The sequence below is a fragment of the Pseudorasbora parva genome, chromosome 12 (genome assembly GCF_024679245.1).
Source record: "Pseudorasbora parva isolate DD20220531a chromosome 12, ASM2467924v1, whole genome shotgun sequence".
NCBI lineage: Eukaryota > Metazoa > Chordata > Actinopteri > Cypriniformes > Gobionidae > Pseudorasbora > Pseudorasbora parva.
The window spans coordinates 16,583,612-16,606,699 of record NC_090183.1 but is presented as its reverse complement, the minus strand read 5'-3'; the positions used below and the strand labels follow the sequence as shown (position 1 = coordinate 16,606,699).

The following is a 23,088-nucleotide window of genomic DNA, read 5'->3' as shown; positions in this document are numbered from 1 at the left end:
ATGTATCCGTGCATGCGGGGAGGAGTTGCGATTTTTGAATAATAATTGAATAATTCCCATCGATCTTCAAATAATATTTTTGCTTGAAATGCTCATCCCTAATTTCTGAAACTGTGTCATGCAAAGAAGCTGTTTCAATTTGCAGCCGGTATCTACGTAGGCAATTAGTTATTTGAATAAGACCACCCACGACTGCTGACAGACTTTGCCATATTTGCATAAACCCGGCCCTGAGCGAGTAGCGTCAAGAATGTCTTGTCAGCAAGTTTTATGTTTTGATGTAAGAGTGAACATCAAACATTTCATTCATGTCCAAACATTACAACTGTGTAATTTTTTGCAAGGGGTATGTTTATTGTTTTCAATAATTTACAGATTTATTGTGTAGCAAGACTGCTCTAACAACCTAACGTTAAATAGAGACATGCACTTCTGCGGGACCCAGCACAACCGAGTGCGGCGCGAGATCATATTTGATGGTGAATGCTGATGCGGGTGGCAAGATATTATTGTGTGCGTGTCGCGGGAAAATAAAATTATTTTGCGGGACTCCCGCAAAGTGGAAATATCTTACAAAATAAATAACTAGAAATAAATAAACCTTTATTTATAATAAAATAAAATCGATATACAGGCGCATGGACGGAAGGTAACTCTTGCGTGGATCATAGGAACAGCCAAGCCTACCACACAGTGGCAAAATGTCTGCACCGCATTACTCGGGTGGAGCGCTTAGTGCTAGTAGTAAGTTCTTGTAAGATAGTCAGATCCATGCGACCATCTGGGACATGTGATCATTTTGCCTGAAGCGTTGTTGTAAAAGTCTTCTCCTGAATCCTCATAATACAACCAAGCGTTTAGCTGATAACAGTACAGACTAACGTAAACCGGAAGTTCGTTACCGGCGTGTTCTACGTTGCCATAGCGATCATGGGAAAGGTCAGAGTTCGGGTAAGTTGTGGATATGGAACCCAGGCAACGACTATGGTGGAATCTCAGTGTGTTACTATGGTAACTCAAGTCGAATGTTCAATGAAAAAGTCATTCCTTCCATCCCTCCATTAGTCAACTGTGGCTGTTTTTAGTTGTACTTTATATAGATTGAGATTGAGATTGAGAGTTGAACATAAGTCTTCATGAACTCCCAACATAAGAGCTGCTTTAGACACAGTGGTTTCATTGTATTTTTGTACTGTTATACTGTAAGTAAAGTTGCAAAGAGACTGACATATCTGAGTGGAATGCTTTCAATCCTTTGATGGTGCCTGGGAGGCTCAATATTTACACTTTTGGGGTCAATAAACCAATGATTGGCATACTAACAGTAGTCAATGAACAATAAACTGGGTTAAGAGAATGTATTTTAACATCAAAAATCTTGCGTACTGCGCCTGTAAAAAGCAGGTTCTAGCCAGAAATCTGTGTTCAAAGGAAGAACAAGGACTCTTAGTCTCTGCCCTATAGTTTGAAGTGTCCATTTAATTGGATTGATCAAAAATTCTGCCCCACTTTGTCATTTTCAGATTCAGCGTGTGTGGTCACATCTCAGTCACCCGTCTTCCTGAGACTGTTAAACAACTTGGGCACTACAGAGTTACTCTCTCGGCACAGAGACAGGACCAGGGCTTTTTCCGCACTGTCGAAAGTGACAGTCATGGAGCGTTCTGCTTTCAAGTTAAACCGGGGGACTACAGCTTGCAGGTAATACAAATTTCTTTTGTAACTCCACTTGACTTTAAAGTTAGTGTGATTGCACATTAATTAAACTTTTGTGTGCTGTACTGAAGGTGACCCTCCCTGAAAGTGACATAAAGGCTGGGCTCGCTCTTCAGCCATACTCCCTCGATATTTCACTGGTGGACCATCCTATCAACGACCTTCTCTTCACTCAGTTCATAGCATCTGTCTCTGGCTTTGTGTCATGTCTTGGTGAGATACATTTTCATGCCTGCTATCAAATTCGATTAGATACGTGTGCTTTCTGTCTTTGGTTCAATGATTGATTTGTGTCATCAGTGGCATGTGGAGATCTGACCGTCACCCTTCAGCCTGTGAGCAGGCAGGGAGAGAGGCAGAACCTCCAGTTGTCTGGCAGCAGTGAAACGCTCAGCTTCACTTTCAATAATGTACTACCCGGCAAGTACAAAGGTAAGCATTGTTTTGCCCTGTTTTGATTTTAATGACCAATAGAGATGATTATAAGAATGATATTAAATAATAATATTTTTGTTTTACCCAAAAAATCTTTAGTGTAGTGTAAACACTGCACCAACTCACATGAATGATGTTAAGAGTAGTGTTTTGAATGAAGATGTTAAACTCACAATTGCGAATTATAGTGTCAGAATTGCGAGATATAAACTCACAATTACGAATTACAGTGTCAGAATTGTGTGATATAAACTCACAATTGACAATTATAGTGTCAGAATTGCGTGATATAAACACACAATTGCCAATTAAAGTGTTAGAACTGCGTGATATAAACTCACAATTGCGAATTATAGTGTCAGCATTGCATAATATTAACTAAGTAAGGGATAATCCACGGCTAGCTATGCATTAAAGGATTTTAATGCACGGCGTAGAGCCGAAGAACTGCCCGATCCTTTAATGCATGGCTAGCCATGGATTATCCTGCTTATACCCTGGTTATTTGCCTAGTTAAAAACAAGTTAAAGCTGTAACTAAGGTTTACAGTGTAACTTTCTAACAGACGGGTTAAAATGACAGTTGTTTTCGTAAGTTAGTTCTAGCACACCGTCTGCTTTAAATAAAGTAGAGCCATCGAAATGTTTTTATATGAACGAATTATCACATTTATTTAAATTCATTATTAAAAGAGAAAGACAGAGAGCCGAGACAGAGAGAGAGAGATGCGTCTGCGATCTCCTCGTTGCATATAATAGCGAACATAGGCTAACTTAATGATTATATTTAATTAATTAATTAATTAATTAAAATTATTCATGAAAGACAGGCAACACTGACAGTGAGAAGGCAATCTTTATTTGAACTAATCATGTAATTTATTTAATGGATTATGTAGTGTGAAATAAACCCTGTGTCTTTGACTACAGTTTAGGCTACTATAAAGACACATTACATTTAATGCATTTCATTAAAACATAAAAAAATAAAACAGTAGGAAATTCCGTTTTTTGTGATTGTTTTCATGAAATTGGACATGGAAAGGAGTAGGGTTATTTCAAATTTAGTTTTTGGAGGTGAAATTATGTTTTGCATGTTTGTTGAGGTTCTAGATGCCATAATGTCACGCAAAAATAATGTTTTACAGTAACGGACACGACTGTTAATGCGCTATTCGTAGTGACCAATGATAGATGTATTTCGTGTTTTTCCTAGAATGGTGACATTCAGATACAAAACAAAACATTTAGTGGCACATGCCAGTCAAATACAGACATGACATAAATAACATGTTTGAAATTTTTTTACTGACTTTAATGCATTTTACTGACATCTAAAATACAACAAAGGCTATATTTATTTAGGATTTTGTGTCATGTTAGTATAGGCGCTCGAGTAATCTGTTACTGGTTCAATTCTGTTAATCAGTCTACTGGAGGTGTCACGACCAGACTGTAAAAACACACGACACATGGTGACGTGTTCCGCGACTCGGTGTCATGCAGGTGGTCATGTCAGTCAGTCATGATATATATGTCATATAGTCACGATAATGTCAGTGACACTAAATGCCAATGAAGACCGCATGTGCCACAGATGTGCCAACACGCACATAGTCATAGATATATATACGTATCTATGTGCTGCATAGTGACATGTGCCATTGGCTTCTGTATGTCACATGTCATGTCACTTAATGTTAATACCACAGATATGTATGCGTATACATACTTTGATACTGCCACTGTTACTCTGTCTGCAAGCTGTGTCTGCAATGTTTATAGTGGCGGATTAATTTCGAACTGTAATCAAACTGATTGGAACTACCTGTGCATTAAACGGTTTTACTGCACACCTTCCAGCCAGTCAGAATCAAGTATTTAGTACAACACACAGAAAAATCCCTTTCTTCATAATTTAATTGATACATCTAAGAAATAAATGCCTTTGTTATTATCTGTGCCTTTTCGTATAAGGTATTCAGCTTCAAGCACATAAAGTTAAACTTTTTTTACACATTGTATTTCATTATAACCCTTTTTTTTCCTTTTTTTGTGGAATGTCCAAGCAGCAGCAATATTAGATATATTGTATGTTTATAATAGTTTTATTATATTGTATGTTTATAATATAATATTATATTGCCTTTCAGCAGTATAGACATTCAGTTTAAAGCTACACTGTGTAACTTTTTTAGTTTATTCTTAGCTAAAAACTCTTAGTTCTTTCAAAAATATATGTGCTCATTAATGTATATTTACTTCTTTCAAGTAATAAAGTATGCTCGTAAGTTTATATTATGCCATTGAAAATACATACGGGTGAGGGGTTCGATTGCCGGTCGCCATGTTGCCCCTATATCTTGAAAGTACATTAGCCAAAGAGGGACATACCCGTAAATTCAAGCTTCGCTTTTCGCGTTTAAACACTCGATGGCAGTCATGAACGAGGTCGAACTGGAAGCCATGTTAATCTTGGACTAAATTGGCCACCGTAGGAGTTAAAACGAAATCGGAATTGAGAGGAACAGAAACTATTATTCACTTTTGTCCCATTGTCATATACCTTTACACTGCTAGATGGGGGAAAATATCACACAGTGTAGCTTTACGAAAAAAGATTAACAGCCTCTGTTTATCACAGTGTCTATCACCCAAGAGGAGTGGTGCTGGAAGCATAAATCAGTGGAGATCGATGTACTTGACTCGTATGTAGAAGGAGTGGAGTTCAGACAAACTGGTTACTTGCTGCGCTGCTCGCTGTCCCATGCCATTACTCTGGTGAGGCCTGAAAGTATTAAAGATTTCATAAAATTCTGAACACATAGTTGCCAGATTAAGCTGTTAATAGTCTAAAATGGTAATGATGATTATGATGTGTTATTTGTCCATAATTTTAGGAATTTTTCCAAGACGGCAGTTCACCAGAGAATGTTGGCATTTACAATCTGTCCAAAGGAGTCAATCGCTTCTGTCTGTCCAAACCAGGTGAGCTCAGTCTTTTCTTCAGTTTTGTTGATTAAATTCATAGAGGCTAAAGTACTTAACATATTTCTTTTCAACCTAAGGTGTTTATAAAGTGACTCCACGTTCCTGTCACCAGTTTGAACAGGATTACTATACCTACAACACGTATGTGACTGCCGGTGTCAAGATTTTTATTAGTATCAAAATAGTTGCCACAGCTTTTTATCCTTTGATTCCGTGCTTTTGCAGTATGTGCTTGTTGTCTAACATCATTAAAGGAAAACGAATGTGTTATTTTGTATTTGTTTTTTGTTTTTTTGTTTTTTTCTGTTCCTTAGGTCTGCTCCAAGCATCTTAACCCTGACTGCTGTCAGACACCACATGACAGGACTCATCACCACTGATAAGATGCTGGATGTCACGGTCACCATCAAGTGAGTGAGGCAGAACATTGTTGTAATGCATTTCTAACAGGGATAGTTCACCCAAAATTACAATTTAATGTTTATCTGCTTATCCAAGATGTAGAGTAGGTGTCTGTTTCTTCAGTAGAACACAAATGAAGATTTTTAACTCCAACCGTTGCTCCAAACTAGAGCCACTATGAGAGTAAAAAACACATATATACATACAAATCCATATAAAACCTTTCGGCTCGTGGCGACTCATTGATGTCTTAAGACATGAAACGATCAGTTTGTGTGTGAAACCGAACAGTATTTATATATTTTTTTTACCTTAAATACAACACTATAGCCTGACAAGCCAGACCCACATCAAGATGTTTGGTCTGGAAACTCACTATTGACAGGGCTCAATCCGAGGGGCGGGATAAACGGTTGTCTTTCAAACTCCCTCTGCACGCAATAGGATAGCGCTACACCAACCAGGCCCGGCAAGAGTTAGGCGATTACAGCTCAGAAGGGTATTGAGAGTTGCTAACACTCGCGGGCAGATTAAATTTGCTGCCGCTAGGGTGCGTCTAGATTTCTAGGCTAACAACACTATGTACAAAAGCTGCAACCGCACCACCACTTCCAGCAAGTGAGGTCAAATGGGATACAAGCGACAGAAGTTATCTCTTGCACGTATCTCTACGATATATAGTGTAATTTGACCTCAATTGCAGGCAGTGATATCACGGCTCTCATCCTCACGTCCTCTGGCTGTTGAGCGATCGCAATGTGTTGCGTGATATCTCTTCGCCTGTGCTTTCCTATAATAATCCCATGTCAATATCTGCCTAGGAAATCGCAGTCTTAATCTGCATCGCTATTTGTACTCATTGTGAATACGCAGGCCAGAAGAAGTAATTAGTTTTTGTTTTGTTTTTATCACTTTTACTCGGGACATGCTAGCTGGCAACATAGGATTCCATTCATTATGCTAAGCTAAGCTAGCGGCGACCCTGCCAAACAAAAACAATGCATGCACTTGCCCAAAATGCATTTGCCCACATACCTAAATGTAGGAAAGAAGTTGATTAAGACCTATTTCTAAAAAACGGTTGTTCCTTTAAAGTATAAAGCTTTAAAGGAACTGTTGTTTCCTTTAAAAAAGGAAACAACAGTCTGTTGTTTTCTAACAGTTTAAAGGTTAAATCCCAGTGGTCTTTGTTTAATTTCGGCAGATCTTCCATTGAGAGTGAGCCTGCTTTGGTTCTGGGTCCCCTGCGCTCAAACGAGGAAGAGCGAAGAGAGCAGCAGCTTTTGGAAATAGCTGCCCGAAGGAAGGAGAGGCAAGAAAAAGGAGAGGAAAAGAGCCTTCCTGTGGAAGAGAAACCAGATGAACTCCATGAGCCTTTCCACTATGAATTCTCCTATTGGGCACGGTAAGATCTTTGGAGAATGTCTGTCTGTATTAAAGCTCAGGTAATCTTGATTTTCCATGTAGAGATGCACCGAATGACCAACCAGAGACCGATTTTCCACATGCTCGGCCTGGACCAGTGACCAGCCAGTCAGTCTCATGCCTTTCCAATTCCGAGTCGGTCCACTTTGTTGCCAGAGGCATAGACAATGACATCAGCTGTGCGTTCTCACTCTCTTCTCTCCGACAGAAAAGTGACTCTCACCTGCCTTCTTTCACTTACTCGTCTCATTTGTCCCGGTTATATAGTACTTGTATTGCACATCATTTTACTAATTCCCGCAGGCTTTGCACTCTCAACAAAAGCGTGCACACCACTGATCTATAGTTCTAAAAACATATTGGAACATAAATAGTTGAAAAAGATAATGCATGTTGTTTAATGGATCTGTGTTTAATATTGGATCTGTGAATAAATTCTTAAAGTGACAGCAGCCTAATAAACCTGCTGCTGTCTGTCATGTTAATCAAAAGACAAAGAAAATCACTCTCTGCTCTTGACTGACAAACTTTTGTAACTTTAACTGTAACCATTGATCTTTATAAAAAAAAATTTACAATGAAGACTATTCAGTGTTATTTTACATTTGATTACTTAAATATTTGACCAAATTTTTGACCCAAAGAAAAATTTTGCGGGGTTTTGCTATTTGTTTATTTGTTTTAATTTTTATTACTCACTTCTTGTGGTTTTTTTTTATAGTTTTTTTTTTTTAATGAAAATACAATTTTGCATCGAAGAAAAGTAGATTTATGATTGTATATGCTGTCAATTATAGTTTGTAGAAAGAAAATCGCAATCTTTTTTGCAAAAAATATGCACATTTGCAAAAAATAATTCCCATCGTGCATCTCTACTCAAAGTATGCTCCTTTGGCCGTGAGCACGGAAAGACACGTTCAACATATAGTGCACTCAGTCGAACTGTGAGCACACAAAAATTGGGTTGCACAGATGTATGCAGACCATATGTTCAAACAAAATGTATTATGTTGTCTTTTCATACCAGTCATGAATTTCTTGGTCTTCATTTTTTGTTTTGATTGCTGGTTATTTCAGGGCTGGAGAGAAGATCACAGTCACACCTTCATCCAAAGAATTTCTGTTTTACCCTCCTGAAGTAGAGGCTACAATCACTGGAGGTTAGAGTGCAATACAAACTTCTAGACCCTTTTTTAAGTTTTTTATAGTATGTTAATAGATGCATTTTGTGTCCAAGCCCTTTCACAACAAATTAAAAACAAATTGCAGGCAAGTTCTGTTCACACAAAGAATGGATTTAACATTTGTAGAGCTACATCTAAAGCAAATCCACACTAATACATACGCTGACACTGACTGACAGCTGAATTCATAGGGTTCATACCGGTACAAAAAAATTATGCAACCTAGACTCTCTTTACACATAGAAAATGTGTAAAAATTATCTTTTAGGGGAACAAAAGCTTGTTCCTTGGTACTGACCCAATGACAACTTTATTCATTATTTACCACAAAATAGTGCATATTAGTACTAGTATTAGTTAACTCCAAAAGTAATACTGTCATCATGCACTCACACTCATTTAGTTCTAAATTTGTATGAATTGTATTCTTCTGCTGAACACAAAAAAGCACTTTATTTTACAGTATGTGTACTGGGTAGTATGAGGTTTCTACATGGGTTAAGGTTAAGTTTAGTGGTAGGTTCAGGGTTAGTACCTAGTTATCACATAGTTATTGCAATTACTATTATTAATACATTATATGTATTATAATTAAGTGATACCCCTTTAAGGTTGCATTTTACTACAAATTGTGTGATTCTTTTTTACAGCTGGTCTGCTAACACCATGCAGAAACAGCTCATCTAGAGATGAAAAACAAGAAATTCAGTATACTTTATGGAGTTACCTTTTTAAAGAGTAAGAAACTACAAAAATCCAAAACATATCTTGATTAGTTGGTTCAGGATATAGTTAGAACTAAACTCTGTAGGAAATAGCCCTCCTGAAACGGGTTTGGACACACCTGATGTAGGCCAAGATAAGGTGTAGGGGCTTATGAAAACTGTAAATTGTTGTTGATGGTTATTAATAGGGTTTTTTAGTGAACTCAACCTGAAAAATTAATAGGTGTGTTCAACTCGTATAGCTGAAAGATTACTAAATCAGTTTTGTAAAATGGAAACCTTTTTTTTTAACTCTCTTTCATCTCATGGGTTTATCATAGGATGTAAGAAACATTTTCCATATGTGCATCCCATTGTGAAATACCCCACAAATTTCCCTCAGAAAACCGGATTATAGTTTTACCTCTAGTTTATATCCAAATCTGTAATACAGTAATTTGTACTCACAGAGAGCTGTCCTGGCCAAATGGTGGAGATTGCGGGCAGGGCAGGACTGTTCCTCACGGGGCAGGTGTCGCCTACACTGGAGGGTGTGGAAATCTCCATTAAGGAGAGTGGAGCTACAACCCCACTCATTACAGTTCTCACAGATGAAACTGGAACCTACAGGTATCTCACAAATTCAAAAACATACTGCGTTCGTTTATTTAATAACTCTCTTATCTATGTATTTAATAATGCTTATTAGCGTAAAAGTATGGTTTAGAAAATGAATGACTATTATCATATTTAGAACTGAAATGCAGTCGTTGTGACTAAAAATTTAAGTGCACTCTAGTGTTCTAATCGATACAAATTGAAGACTCCTTTTTTCCCCTTTGAAACCAGTGTTGGACCCCTACATAGTGACTCTCTGTATGACATCAGTGCCAGTAAAGAGGGCTTTGTCCTGACTCCAGTGGAGGGAAAGACAGGAGACTTCAAAGCGTTTGCCTTGGCAGGAGTCACTTTTGAGGTCAGTGTCACATAAGCTGAGTTGATCATTTAATCTCATATCTTCATTTCTAGGAAATGGTTCGTTTTGTTCAAGATTTTTCTTCTTCTTGCCCCTTAGATAAAGGCAGAGGATGGTGTTCCTCTCACAGGGGTTCTGCTGTCTCTCAGTGGAGCCAACTTCCGCTCAAACTTACTCTCTCAGGACACTGGCCTCATCACCTTCAACAACCTGGTACTGTCTTTTCAGTGACTATTAATAATGGGAAGTCGACTCCAAAAGATTCCTTGACTCTGAATTGCCCAATAGCTTAATTTAAATGTGTAACAACTGCGATTTTGTCTTATTTCTGAATCAGTTTTTTATATAAAGTAAATGGAGTTGTTAAAGAAAACGTGTGTGTTACGGTATATTGGATCCATGCATAAGCTCTTAAAGTGACAGCAGCTTATTCCTGAATGAAAGTCAGTTGGGTTGAAAACAACATTGATAACCACATTGATGTTCAAAAATTTGACTTTTTTTGTTAAAATGAAATGCCTAGACTTTCTCAATCCCTCCTCCCTCCATTTCAGAGTCCCGGCCAGTACTATTTCAAGCCCATGATGAAGGAGTTCCGCTTTGAGCCCTCAGCACAAATGATCACAGTAGAGGAAGGACAGGTCCTTCATATTCCTATCACTGGCTTCAAAACAGCATACAGGTCAGCAGTAAAGTAGTGTTAGAGTGTGCACTGGCAGTAAAAATGCTTAGTACAAAAGTTGACTGATACTGTTCTTTTATAAGTCTCTTATATGTAAGTCTGTATATTCAAGTATGTAGGTGTGTATATATAATATTCTTTATATACCAAAGCTGCATTTATTTGATTAAAAAATACAGTAAAATCAGTGAAATATTTGTACAATTTGAAGGAACAGGTTTCTATTTGTATGTATTTTGAAATGTAATTTATTCCTGTAATGGCAAAGTTTTCAGCATCATTACTCCAGGCTTCAGTGTCACATAATCCTTCAGAAATCATTCTGGTGGTGTTCAATTAGCATTTATTATTTGTATTATTAGTATTATTATTATTATTATTATTATGAATGTTGAACACGGCTTAATTTTTTTGTGAAAACATGATGCATTTCGTTTCAGAAAATCTTTTGATTAATAGAAGTTTAAGGACAGAATTTATTTACAATAGAAGGCTTTTTTCAAAATATAAATGTTTGTAATATGAGTGTCTTTACTGTCATTTATGATCAGTGAAATGCATCTTTGCTATAAAAAAAATATATATATTTTTTTTCCTTTTGCAAAAAATAACAATACGTTCATTAACATGCCCATTCCATTTTTCTGTTTTGACATGTATCTTAGCTGCTATGGAACAGTGCAGTCAATAGGTGGCGATGCGGAGCAGGGTGTTGCCGTGGAGGCAGTGGGGCAGGGAGAGTGTGGCATGTACAGTGAGGACACGGTTACTGATGAAGAGGGCCGCTTTAGACTCAGAGGCTTACGGGTGAGTCTGTACTAGAGTAATTCTTCAGACAAACAAAACTACTGACAAATTTTCACAAGAAAATATGTTTTAAGATTCTTAACAAAGCTTGCCTTTGCTTTGTGTTTATTGTCAGCCTGGGTGTAACTACAACATTCAGCTGAGAGAAGAAGGAAATGATCACATAGAAAGAGCATTGCCGCCACACAAAACCATTGAGGTGAGCATTTATTGACCTTTTTTGCTCATTTTATCCACCTTTTTTTTTTCATATTTTTTGCGTAAATTGTTAAGCTTCCATTAAAATGTAAACAATCAGTGAAAGGTTCGCTCTATGAACTCAATAAAATGCATCTTAAAAAACTGGGTACAACAATATGACATTCTTACACATAACACGCACACATATTCTGCCAATCTCATGTTAATCTTGTCTATTTAGTTTCATCATATTTATAAAAGACAGATACGCTGTACCGATTCTTTCCGAAAACAGCTGAAATCCTGGAGGCGTGCAGTGGGTGGATTTAAATTAGGGATGCACCGATACCATTTTTTCAGAACCGATCCAATATTAAAAATTCTGAGTACCGGTCGATACCGATACTAAAACGATCTGATACCAATGCAGTTTTGTTTAAAAATTCTATGTAGAATTTCTAAACCTTAAAGGGTTAGTTCATCCAAAAATGAAATTGATTTCATTAATGACTCATGAGTCGCGAGCACACACACAGTACATCATGGCATTATCCCAGGATGAATTTTGATTCACTATACTTTCGTGTTGTCTACATTAAATGCACTAACGCGCCGATTTCCAACAAAACAAACGTGATGCAGTTTTACTCACCACCTGCGTTTTCGACTCATGACTGGGAACAAACAAACACACTTGCAAAACTCTGTTGCTGCTCCGGAAAAACAAACTGCATCCACTGTTTCCTTTACACTGGATTATTTGAGAAGCTTAACACAGTTATTTTTCCCTCATAACCAAAAACATATTTAATGACATTGTTGATTTTGTGGTCTAAAAACAAAAGGACAGCGCATGCTGTGGCTTCCGTAACCTGAACAAAGCTTGTTGATGGTCGTGCTCTTGCTCTCACTCTAATACGCGCTCATCCAGGAGAAGACCCAATACAAGGAATTCCGCCCTTTATGCAGGGCCATACTCAAAAAAAAAAGTTCCCAAAACCTGTTTGAATCCTGAAGGAGTGTAATTGGCACAGAAATACTCCATCATATGTCCAACTTCTTTTTTTTTCTCCTCCATGTTTAGCATGAGAATCAAACTCTTTAACAATCAAACTCTTTAACTCTTTTACTACAACAGACCATGAATAACCCCAAACGACTGATTATTTCTGCTGCAATAATATGGCTGTGTTAAATATAACCGTAGTAATGTATATCTATGTTGAACATGTTGTCTATATTGCATTAATCAAAAATGTTCTTTAACTGGAACATTGAACATTAAAAAAACTGTGTTTTCCTTTATTTTGGCAAAGATTAAATATTATATTTATCTGGGTCATAAACATTCCAGTAAACACTGCTAAATAGGGTTAAAAAGTGAAAAACAAACATTTTAAAGCATCCGTGTGAAAACAAACCTGGAAAGAGGCGTGAAGATTTGGGGAGAAAAACAAAGTATTGCTGACTCAATGCACCCACAAATGCACAGTATATGTTGTCTTTTTTCATACTTTTACAGCGGAATACGAAAAGAATGAGGAAAAGAATTCAGTAACTAAAAATATATATATATGCCATAAATATTCTTGTTATACCAAGTCACATTAAAATACAAAAAATGACGTTATTCTCTTGATGTCTGAAGGTATTTTTACAGCTCGTTCAGTAACCCCCCACCCCCTTGTTAAAAAATGGTGGATATTAAGTTTCCATACATGTATTTATTTTTTGACTGTTTTAGGTGGGCAACACTGATATTGAAGGAATAAACATAATCGCCTTTAGACAGATCAATCAGTTTGATCTGAGTGGCAATGTCATCACTTCCCCTGATCATCTTCTCACACTCTGGGTAGGTGCTGTAACATAAATTCTCATTATTTTTCTCATATTTGATGAAATCTTGAAGTCTTTCTTGTTCCCCTCTCTCTAAAGGTGAAGCTCTACAAGAGTGACAATCTTGACAATCCCTTCCAGACTGTGTCTCTTGGCCAGTCCCTGTTTTTCCACTTTGCCCCCCTGCCACGTGATGGAGAGGTAGATCATGAATTATTACCTCTATTCCATTTACACTGAGTCTTGTCTTCTAAACGCCTATTTTTTAGAATCTTTCAAAATATGAATATTATTCTGCCAGTACTTTCCACCAGCTTAAACTGGTGGTCATGTTCATTTATTGATTTCCTTTTATTGTCCTCTTGCAGAGCTATGTGTTGATGCTGGAAACATCACTTTCTCGCACCCAGTATGATATCAAACTCCCACAGGTCTCTTTCACGTCCTCTGGTTACCACAAACATGTAACACTAACCTTTAACCCTAAGGTAAGAACCTTTTCATGTAAAACAAACATAATGATGTTTTGCTTGGTGATGAAAAAATACTGAATAACTAGATTTGTGTGTCTAGATTGTTCATCTATGATTAGTTCATTTGCCATTTTGTGGAGCTGCATAAATTGTTAAAGAATCTCGATTCAAACACCCACGCGATCTCATTCATAAATGACAATGATTCGCCTGTCTATTAAGCTATTTAAAAAAATCACACCGGAACATTCAAATCTGTCTTGCCGCTGCCTGAGAGAGCAGTTGTAATGTATAATATAGGTATGAAACCACTTCATAGTCTTTTTCAACCACGCAGTTTCATTACTTCTGTTATAAATATTCATATCACAGAATTACAGTGATGAAAGGTTATAGTTGGGATATAAATGCTGATGCCTATGGTAGCAATCATAATAAAACAAACAAATCACCTTTTAAAAGTAACTTGCCACTTCAAATAACTGTTGTATAGATGACTATTACATTATGCCACCAGGTGGCGACAAATGACTTGTCATTAGCTGTTTCCATCCACTTTTTTTATGCACATTTTGGGATATTGCTTCAAAAAATGCTGAATGGAAACACCAAGATGCACATAAAATAAAATAAAAATAAGCATAAAAAACGTGTGTGCTCGTTTGAGTCGGATAAATTGTTTAAAAATGCTGATTCATCCACTAATGAGACAAGTGAAGTATGAATCATCTATTCAATTCATTCTTTTTGGTTCTGGTTGATTAAATTGGAGGCGATGTATCTAAAAATGTATACCTCAATATTTGTTAACATTTTGGCGATATATTTAATATAGATCATATATCAATTTTTGCATATATTTTACTGACACCCCCCATCCCCGATAAAAAGCCATGCTCTGGGTAGAATAGCTATTGTTACAAAGGGCATAAAAATAGTTAAAGGGTTACTTCAGCGATTAGCGTTTGGCGTTGTATCAGTAGAAACCCTGAAGTATATTTGAATGATCGTGTTTTTCCCCCTCATATCCCCCTGAGACAAGAGATTTATGCATTTTATTTCTGGAAAAAATCCTCCAATGACTCAAATATCGTCAATTTGCATCATCGGAGGAATTTTGGCCAGAGGCTAAATACTACAGCCAGTAGAGGGAGCTATTTCCACATGTTTTTAACCCGCGCATGGGCAGTGGGGTTGCACTCACAGCTCAGCTCGCAGCTGCAGGCATTCATGTAAACGGAGCAGCCGGTGGAGCAAAGTGAGTGTTTCAACTTCTCAAATTAATTCCTATGAAAGTTAAGCTTCCAAAGGCATGAACTGAAAGTGCGCCAGACTGAACACGTGCTGTGAACGACTGCAGCGAGCACTGACCCGATTACCTCAGCTCTTCACGAGAGCTCATTCAGCTCATTCATCACAGTGAATGTAATCTGACTCCTGCAGCGTTTGTGCTGTGACACTCCCTCAGCAGCTAAATCACATTATATTAAATAGACACATTCAGTTTTAATAGTAGTGTCTGTTCTCTAACTTGATTTTATGAAAATGAACGCGTTGGGAAAGTGATCCAGTCGTAGTGCTTCGGTGGCTTTGGGAGTGGTCTAATAGGGCAGCAAAGCATTCTGGGAATTGTTGTCTTTCGTTCCCATGAGACAAAATACATTTTCTGTCTTTTTTCAGTCTAGAAATAATTTCACATTTCTACTACATTTAATGACCCAGTTTAAATGCAGATTCATCTTCCAAGCGCTAAAGTACCCCTTTAACCTATTAAAAATTTGTGCGCTCATTTGAGTAAGATAAATTGTCTATCCAATAAGAAAACATGAGCATATACTACGATGGAAATGCATTTACCGAATAAATTCCTCTGTGCATAAAAAAAATAAAAAAATAAAACGTTACTTTCGCAATGTAACTGCATAACTACAGGGTATCCGCGGGGTCTTGAAAAGTCTTAAAAGGTGATAAATCAATTTTGGGAAAATTAAGACCCTTATAAAGTATTAAAAAGTCTTATCACGGCTTTATAAAGTCTTAAATTTTGAAAGTATTTTGTTCAAGCTTTGTCAAAAGAGTTTGACTCCAAAAAGTATTTATGAATATATTTCTTTTCATCCCCATAAGTATTAAAAAACAACGGGGCGCTCAGTCTGAGATCGGCTCGGAGCGCGCGCGCCAGGGATGGAAATTAGCACCGCCACCAGCCAAATGCGGCTGATTTTGAGTTGTGGCGGGTAAACTCACTTCACCTACCGAGCTGTTTCACCTCTTTGTAAACTTTGTTCAATGCATGCGAGTGCTGTCGTATGTGCGCATATAACCAGTCGTTTTCTCCGTCATCACTCGCGTGAAGACTCGGTGTGAAACTCGCGCGCGCTGAGAGAAGATCTGACGCTGTGCATCATCCGAGAGCGCGCGCTTGTCACACAGCGCGCAAATATTGAGTTCTCTTTCTAGTCTTGTGCTTAAACGGACAAACTCACACAAGAAGTATGTCAACATGTCCATCTTGATGAGTATCCTAGCAGACATAGTCTGAATATGCCTTAAGTGAACTGTATAGTATGCACAGTCGAGAAAGACGAGCATATCCCTGAATTAGGTCTTAAAGGGGCAGTAGCCTTTACTGCTACCTGAGTGATGTCCTTATATTTAGTTTGACATTAAACAATGCTCTTGATTGAATAGCTTTTGTAAGTTTAATAAGGATTAATCTTTCATTTAAACAGTTAAATATGCAGTTATTTTACATATGATTACTTTATTCAATTTCTACCTTTCTGCAGGCCAGTAGGCATGTCCATTATTATTTAATATACACATGAGTGGGGTTGAGTTAAACATTCTAGTTTGAATTTTATTTTTCAGTTTTCAGCTTTGGTTTCTTCTTTTTTTCGTTTCGGCCAAGAATTTTGATTTCGGTGCATCCCTACTGACAATGTTCTGCTCAGTATGTTGTCAACACGCTTCAAAGATGCCAGAACGAATAGTTTCATTCTTGGGACTAAAAACCATAAAACTGGAAGCCATAAAAGACCACAAATCTTTGTTAAAATGTCAGTATTTCATTGAGACTTGAGATTAAATAAACTGCTTAAGTATTGTAGAGCTTGTAGTATTAATTTGTTAAAAACAAAAAAAGTGGCTGGTAAAAACATTGAGTGGTAGACTTTGAAAAAAGTTAATTTCCATCCCTGGCGAGCGCTGTCTATGGGTGACGTCATGTATTTTGTGAAATGCGCAGTTAGGTGATGTGTCGCCATACGTTGTAAAACAGATATGCAATATAAACAATACAAATTTGGCCTACGATAGAGATTTTACGTCCACATTCGACTACAACTGTTTATTAAAGGTTTGTTGCCGATTAGAACTTGAAGTGCGATGAGGTCTTAAAATATTTTGAGAAGGTCTTTAAAAAGTCTTAAAAAGGTCTTGAAATTAACTTCAGGATTCCTGCATATACCCTGAACTATACTAACACACTTTTTGGCCTCTGTCCATCATGGCCTCCTAATCATCCCCATACACTGATTGGCTTCATCAGGGTCTCCTTTCCACCAATAAACTGGTGTGTGGTGAGCGTTCTGGCACAATATGGCTGCTGTCGCATCATCCAGGTGGATGCTACACATTGGTGGTGGTTGATGAGATTCCCCACTTCCATAATGTAAAGCGCTTTGAGTGTCTAGAAAAGCGCTATATAAATGTAACAAATTATTATTTATTATTTTATTATAACTGAATATATAATTGTAAATCCTAAATATAGTTATTAGTTTTATATATATATATATATATATATATATATATATATATATATATATATATATATATATATATATAAATGGCTACCGGTGGGTTTTCATGGAGCACTGTAATCGGTTTAAAAATCCAATCCGAATGAAAATGCACCATATTATAAACACCTCAATCGGAATAAAAATGCCCAAACCGAATCGGTTTGAGAGGGGTGGGAAAAACCTTTTCATGAACCGATCAAATGAAAAAGTTCACCATGTAAATGACCTGACCTGATACTTTTGAATGTGTGTCCTTATATGACATGATATACAGCGCACGCCTTCACTACTGAAGAGCGCTGACCGCGCTCACACCAGGCTATAAAGTTGACAAGACAGGAGAGTAAATTTTTCTGATGGGTAACTTAAACATTTTATTTAGTAAGAAGTTATAAAATGTTGGAATAGTAACACATATAGCCGGGTAACACCCTCTCATCTTAACAGCATTTGTCCAAGGTATTTTTTACTTCAACTGGGCCTGACAGTTGAAAAAATTATAATTAGATAACACATTCACAAATTCATAAATATACACACACATATACATGCATACATACATACTTACATTCACACATAAACATATATATATGTGTATGCATGTATATGTGTGTGTATATTTATGTATTTGTGAATGTGTTTTCTAATTATAATTTAGACTTTTACTATTTTCACAAGATATAATATTCAGTTAAGGTATCAAGATAATATTGCTAATATCCGATGTATCAATCAGCCCTAATTTATTTCATTTTTTGGATTTCAGAGGAAAGTACCAGATCAAGATGTTTCCCAAGGATCTTTCATCGCCCTTCCACTGACATTACTGCTGTTGCTTGCTGTTTATAATCATGAGCGGGTACCTGTTGCTTTTTTTTTTAGAATAGCTGAAAGCTACAGAGATTTTTGTCATTTACAATTGCTCCAGTTCATGGGACATTATGTAAATAACAATATTATGTCTTTCTAAGGTGATCCCACTTCTCCTGCAGCTGGTCAATCAGATCCAGGGTGTTCGAGGACTCTCTCAGACAAGCGGGGATGGACTCCCTGTGGATGAAGCCAAGCGCCAGTCAAAGAGGCCAAAGACAAGACGAACATGAAACCTCAGTATGAGCTAATATGAAGGCCAAGCCAATCACTGCTTTCAGATCGCACAGGCAGACAACACATAAGACCATGCTGGTCTGATCATAAAATCCTTTCATGAATTTTTTTTTTTATTTTTTTTATTTTTGCTGAGTCTCGGATGACTTAAGATTCTTTGCATGTGGTGTCCTGGTCACACAGCTCCCTATAATTTACAGTCCCTAGCATGTGAATATGGCTCAGAGATTTTGTATTTATGTTTGTGAGACTGCTCAGGGAGAATGGCTGATTTAAGAGACTACAAATCTGTAGTTTGTACACACTTGTGCCCCCCCCCCCCCCCCCCCCCTTAAAAAAATAGTATACAGTGATTCCAGTAGTGCCCTGAATGACTAGATTTTATTAATTTCACACTCATAAAAAAGTTCAGTTTGTTTATAACTTAAATAGAATTTATAGAATGTTGTAATTTGCAGACTTAAAGACCCCTACATTTTAAAATAGAGATTTGTTTAATAAAAATGTATATTGTTTTCACTAATTCGATTATTTAATTTTTGTTTCCTTAATTTGTTTAAATGCAACAAGACATCCAAAAGTTCAAAAAGGACATTTTTCAATTCCTTAAATGTAAGTGATTTGCTGCTACCCTCTGATGGGTTTAGTACACATTCATTCCACTTTAATAAAAGATAAATAATGTGATTATGTGTCTGGTTATAGAGAAAACTAAAATAAAGTGTTTTGGAATCTACTAATCTATATTTTGTGCTTATTAAATATGTTAAAGTTTTGATTTAGATTTTTTGGAAGATGGCATTAATATAAAATAGCCTACTAGATCACATGTTAAGCTATATGCAAATATACATTTGGGCAATATTATTGATCAATGCACTTACACTACAATTACAGCCTAATTACAGAAATTATTTATAGGCTTGTGTGTTTTTTTTTGTTTGTTTGTTTTTTTGAAGGTTTTGTTATTGTACTAGACTATACATGTCGATGGAATTGCATTGCAATAATGAAGTTTAGAAGTTTCAAATCGGAATGAATAAGACCATAATATTTCTAAATGTTTTAAGAGACGATAAGTGACGTGGTCAAGATGTGTATGGGAAAACAGGATTGTACATAACTTATTTTCTAAAGCAGATTGATGAACGTGAAAATCACATATTGCTCTTCAGAGTCACGGTTTTACTTGAATTGTTAAAGTGAAATTACAAATAATACGCGTATATGCAATTGTGCTTTTTATTTTTTTTTTTTTTTACATTTCTGTGGTGCTGTAAATTGAGTATGTAGGCCTTACCTAACCTTAATTTTTTGGCCAAAATAATTTATTAGTTAGCTGGCTGCTAGCCAAAGAAAGAAACCATAAAATCTTACAAGGAGATTCTAATTCATTATTTATTTAATTGTTACAATACTTAGTAACAATTGGATTTTTGGCGGAATTGCCCGTTTGGATATAATACAGCTTAAATGTGCAGTAGTAATTGAATTGTTCGCAAATCTCGAGCTTTTAAGACCCAGAGAGGGTCCGTCGCTCCATCTTATTGATTACGTATTTCAAGCCGTATCTTCAAACCGGTGGTCAGAGTCCCTAATTGACAAGTGGATTCGGTCTTTCAGCTCTGCTCCGCGGGGTGGTGTCGACACAAGTCAACACCTGCAGCCATTTTACGATCCGATGTGAAATCACTGTGATGCCGTGAATCAAATCCATCTCTGAGCAGAACGTCTGCACCCTTGAATCCAGCAGGTCAAAAATGGTGAAAAGAAAGAGCTTGGATGACAGTGACCAGGAAAACTGCCGGGGGATCCCGTTTCCGATCCAAACCTTCCTATGGAGACAGACCAGGTCAGTGATTTAGTCGTGGCATAACAGGTGTTTTTTTTTTTCTGCGAGTGATTAGTCTGTTTCTCTTCTATGAATCCCGCAGAGCCGTTCTCATTCGCATGCATCTCTCATACCGGTCTCTGAATGGATTTCTGTTGCGCTGGTGTCTCGTGCGTCATCTTTTCATACACCGCCGCACCTTTTGTGTGTTATACTGAACCCATGGACCACATTTGCAGATATTCAATCGAATGTTTAACCTTCACAGAGCAATGCTGCTGTCAGTGCCTGAGCCAGAGTTCGTCATAATTAAATTTCAGTTCAAATCATGTTAGAGCACTGACTGTCCTTGCCGGCTCGATTATGACTTATATTTTATTCAGTTTTATTACAGACATGTATCTAAATGAAAGATGTATCTGTTTCAGCGCGTTTTTGCGGCCGAAGTTAGGGAAGCAGTATGAAGCCTCCTGTGTGGTGAGTGTAATAATCATAAGTGAACAAGCTGTCACCTGTGAATAAGCTCTCAACTGTAAGCTCTATCTCGGAAAACAAAACTAGCCTAAATCAAAGGTTCATGTACACACGTAAGTTAAGTTTAATATCAAACGTGATACATAATTTACTGTGAACATTTGGTGTAACTTTATTTTCCAGTGTCCATGTTACCTATAGTAATAACAGTAGGCTACATTATGCATCATTGCATGCAACTAACCCTCAACCAAACCCTAATCCTACCCTAACCTTATAGTAGTTGATCAATATTACTCAGTACTTAAATATATAATTAGTACACTGTAACAATGACACCTTACAATAAAGTATAACCAATAATGTTTATATATGCAAAGATTTGGTAAGTTATGAATAATAATAGTAATAAAAAAGGTCCCTAACTGTGCTTTCTAAATGCACAGATTGCAAGACTGCAAATCATTGAATTAAAGAACATTAGTGCATATTTAGTATTATTGTACCAGTTAGAAATATAGCACGTTTGCATATAGTTGGGAAATAAATCAATAATAATAAATTATTAGTAGTATTATTATTAAGATAGATGACAGTCAGGCTGGTTTATTATGTTCTCTTCCTTCTGTAAAAATAATACTGTAACAAGGATAAGAAATCATTTAATAAGTGTTCTTGAGGATTATGTCTCACACTTTTAATCCTGGCTAGTCATTTGAGCGGGTGCTGGTGGAGAACAAGCTCCATGGGCTCTCTCCAGCCCTCACTGAAGCCATCCAGAGCATCTCCCGCTGGGAGCTGGTTCAGGCTGCTCTACCTCATGTTCTTCACTGCACTGCCATCCTTCTTTCGAACCGCAACAAGCTGGGTAGGAACACTTATTAAACTGCAGTTGCTAGATTATGTCCTCTGTGCACTGTGTTGTTTGGGGGAATTCATTTTGTGGTTCATTTTATTGCTAAGCATGTCCTCAATCTTTTCACCAGGACACCAGGATAAACTCGGGGTAGCTGAAACCAAACTCCTTCACACTCTTCATTGGATGCTTCTGGAAGCAGCACAGGAGTGTCACCAGGAGCCTGGGCTGGGACACGGCTGGTCTGGGGGCAGCAGCGGTGGCAGTAGTGCCTTCCTTCAACCCGTGGGGAACCAGGGTCTCACAGACCGTAATGGCAGCACCACTGAAGAGAATGAGTATGCCCGTGCCAAACTCTACCACAAAAACATGGCCACTGTGGAGCTCTTTGTGTTTCTCTTTGCTCCTCTCATTAACCGGATCAAGGTTGGAACCTTTACTGTTTATATTGCTTATATTTTTCGACAGGGCTCAACAATAAGAATGGCCTGCTGACTCGCTTGCCATTTTGGGAAAGTGCTGTGTTGCCACTGTAATTGGATTCATTGATCTTGTGCATTTATTTTATAGTGTATTAGTTTTCTATGATATATTCTATATTAGAGTTGTCATTAGCTAATGTTATCTAACTGGCTTACATTATTGAGGTTAGAAGATGTGTGTTTATGAATTTATGGAGTTACATTACAGCTGTATTAGCCTGACGTCGTCATATACAATTCTAGTCAGAATATGAGCCTGATACTGCTTTATTGGGCTGTAATTATGGGGCTTGTTTCCACCGAACCCGGAAAGACCTCAATTGGGTCGAACTACAAACCAATCTGAGTAACGGAGTGACCTATAACATTAGTTGTCAAATGTCAACAGAACTCAACTAAGTTTCTAAGTCTGCGGTTTTCCATGTCCGCGAGTTGAAGCGACCTCAATTATGTGATATATAGACCCAGGAATCCGTAGTTTAGCAGGCAACCATACCAAAATAACACATATTTTACCCTAGCCTGACGTGGTCATACTCAATTCTAGTCAGAATATGAGTCTGAAACTGCTCCAATGGGCTGTGATTATGAGGCGTGTTTCAATCGAACCAGGAAAGACCTCAATTGGATAGACCTATAACCAATCAGAGCAACGAAGCCACGTTAACAGAGCTCAAATGCACTGTGTCGCCAAGTCTGCGTTTTTTCCCCCGCATGTT

At 37.3% G+C, this 23,088-nt stretch overlaps 2 protein-coding genes across 3 annotated transcripts in view; both read left to right on the top strand.

Annotated features, from left to right (window-relative positions):
- Window positions 1-19,462, top strand: part of nomo (nodal modulator) — a 36,739-nt gene extending 17,277 nt beyond the window's left edge. Inside the window, exons 12-31 of the mRNA XM_067459354.1 lie at window positions 1,524-1,701; window positions 1,788-1,929; window positions 2,017-2,148; window positions 4,795-4,931; window positions 5,051-5,138; window positions 5,219-5,282; window positions 5,456-5,551; window positions 6,748-6,948; window positions 8,046-8,128; window positions 9,327-9,486; window positions 9,706-9,832; window positions 9,932-10,045; window positions 10,387-10,514; window positions 11,180-11,321; window positions 11,437-11,520; window positions 13,246-13,356; window positions 13,440-13,541; window positions 13,709-13,828; window positions 18,386-18,478; window positions 18,591-19,462. Coding sequence (XP_067315455.1) covers window positions 1,524-1,701; window positions 1,788-1,929; window positions 2,017-2,148; window positions 4,795-4,931; window positions 5,051-5,138; window positions 5,219-5,282; window positions 5,456-5,551; window positions 6,748-6,948; window positions 8,046-8,128; window positions 9,327-9,486; window positions 9,706-9,832; window positions 9,932-10,045; window positions 10,387-10,514; window positions 11,180-11,321; window positions 11,437-11,520; window positions 13,246-13,356; window positions 13,440-13,541; window positions 13,709-13,828; window positions 18,386-18,478; window positions 18,591-18,722 — 2,434 coding nt within the window. The 3' untranslated portion in view covers window positions 18,723-19,462. The remainder of the gene's footprint in view (window positions 1-1,523; window positions 1,702-1,787; window positions 1,930-2,016; window positions 2,149-4,794; window positions 4,932-5,050; window positions 5,139-5,218; window positions 5,283-5,455; window positions 5,552-6,747; window positions 6,949-8,045; window positions 8,129-9,326; window positions 9,487-9,705; window positions 9,833-9,931; window positions 10,046-10,386; window positions 10,515-11,179; window positions 11,322-11,436; window positions 11,521-13,245; window positions 13,357-13,439; window positions 13,542-13,708; window positions 13,829-18,385; window positions 18,479-18,590) is intronic.
- Window positions 19,463-20,162: 700 nt separating this feature from the next.
- Window positions 20,163-23,088, top strand: part of LOC137094084 (protein unc-80 homolog) — a 75,052-nt gene continuing 72,126 nt past the window's right edge. For both annotated transcript variants that reach the window (XM_067459353.1, XM_067459352.1), the window contains exons 1-4: window positions 20,163-20,578; window positions 20,986-21,034; window positions 21,743-21,899; window positions 22,018-22,313. In XM_067459353.1, coding sequence (XP_067315454.1) covers window positions 20,487-20,578; window positions 20,986-21,034; window positions 21,743-21,899; window positions 22,018-22,313 — 594 coding nt within the window. In that variant the 5' untranslated portion in view covers window positions 20,163-20,486. The remainder of the gene's footprint in view (window positions 20,579-20,985; window positions 21,035-21,742; window positions 21,900-22,017; window positions 22,314-23,088) is intronic.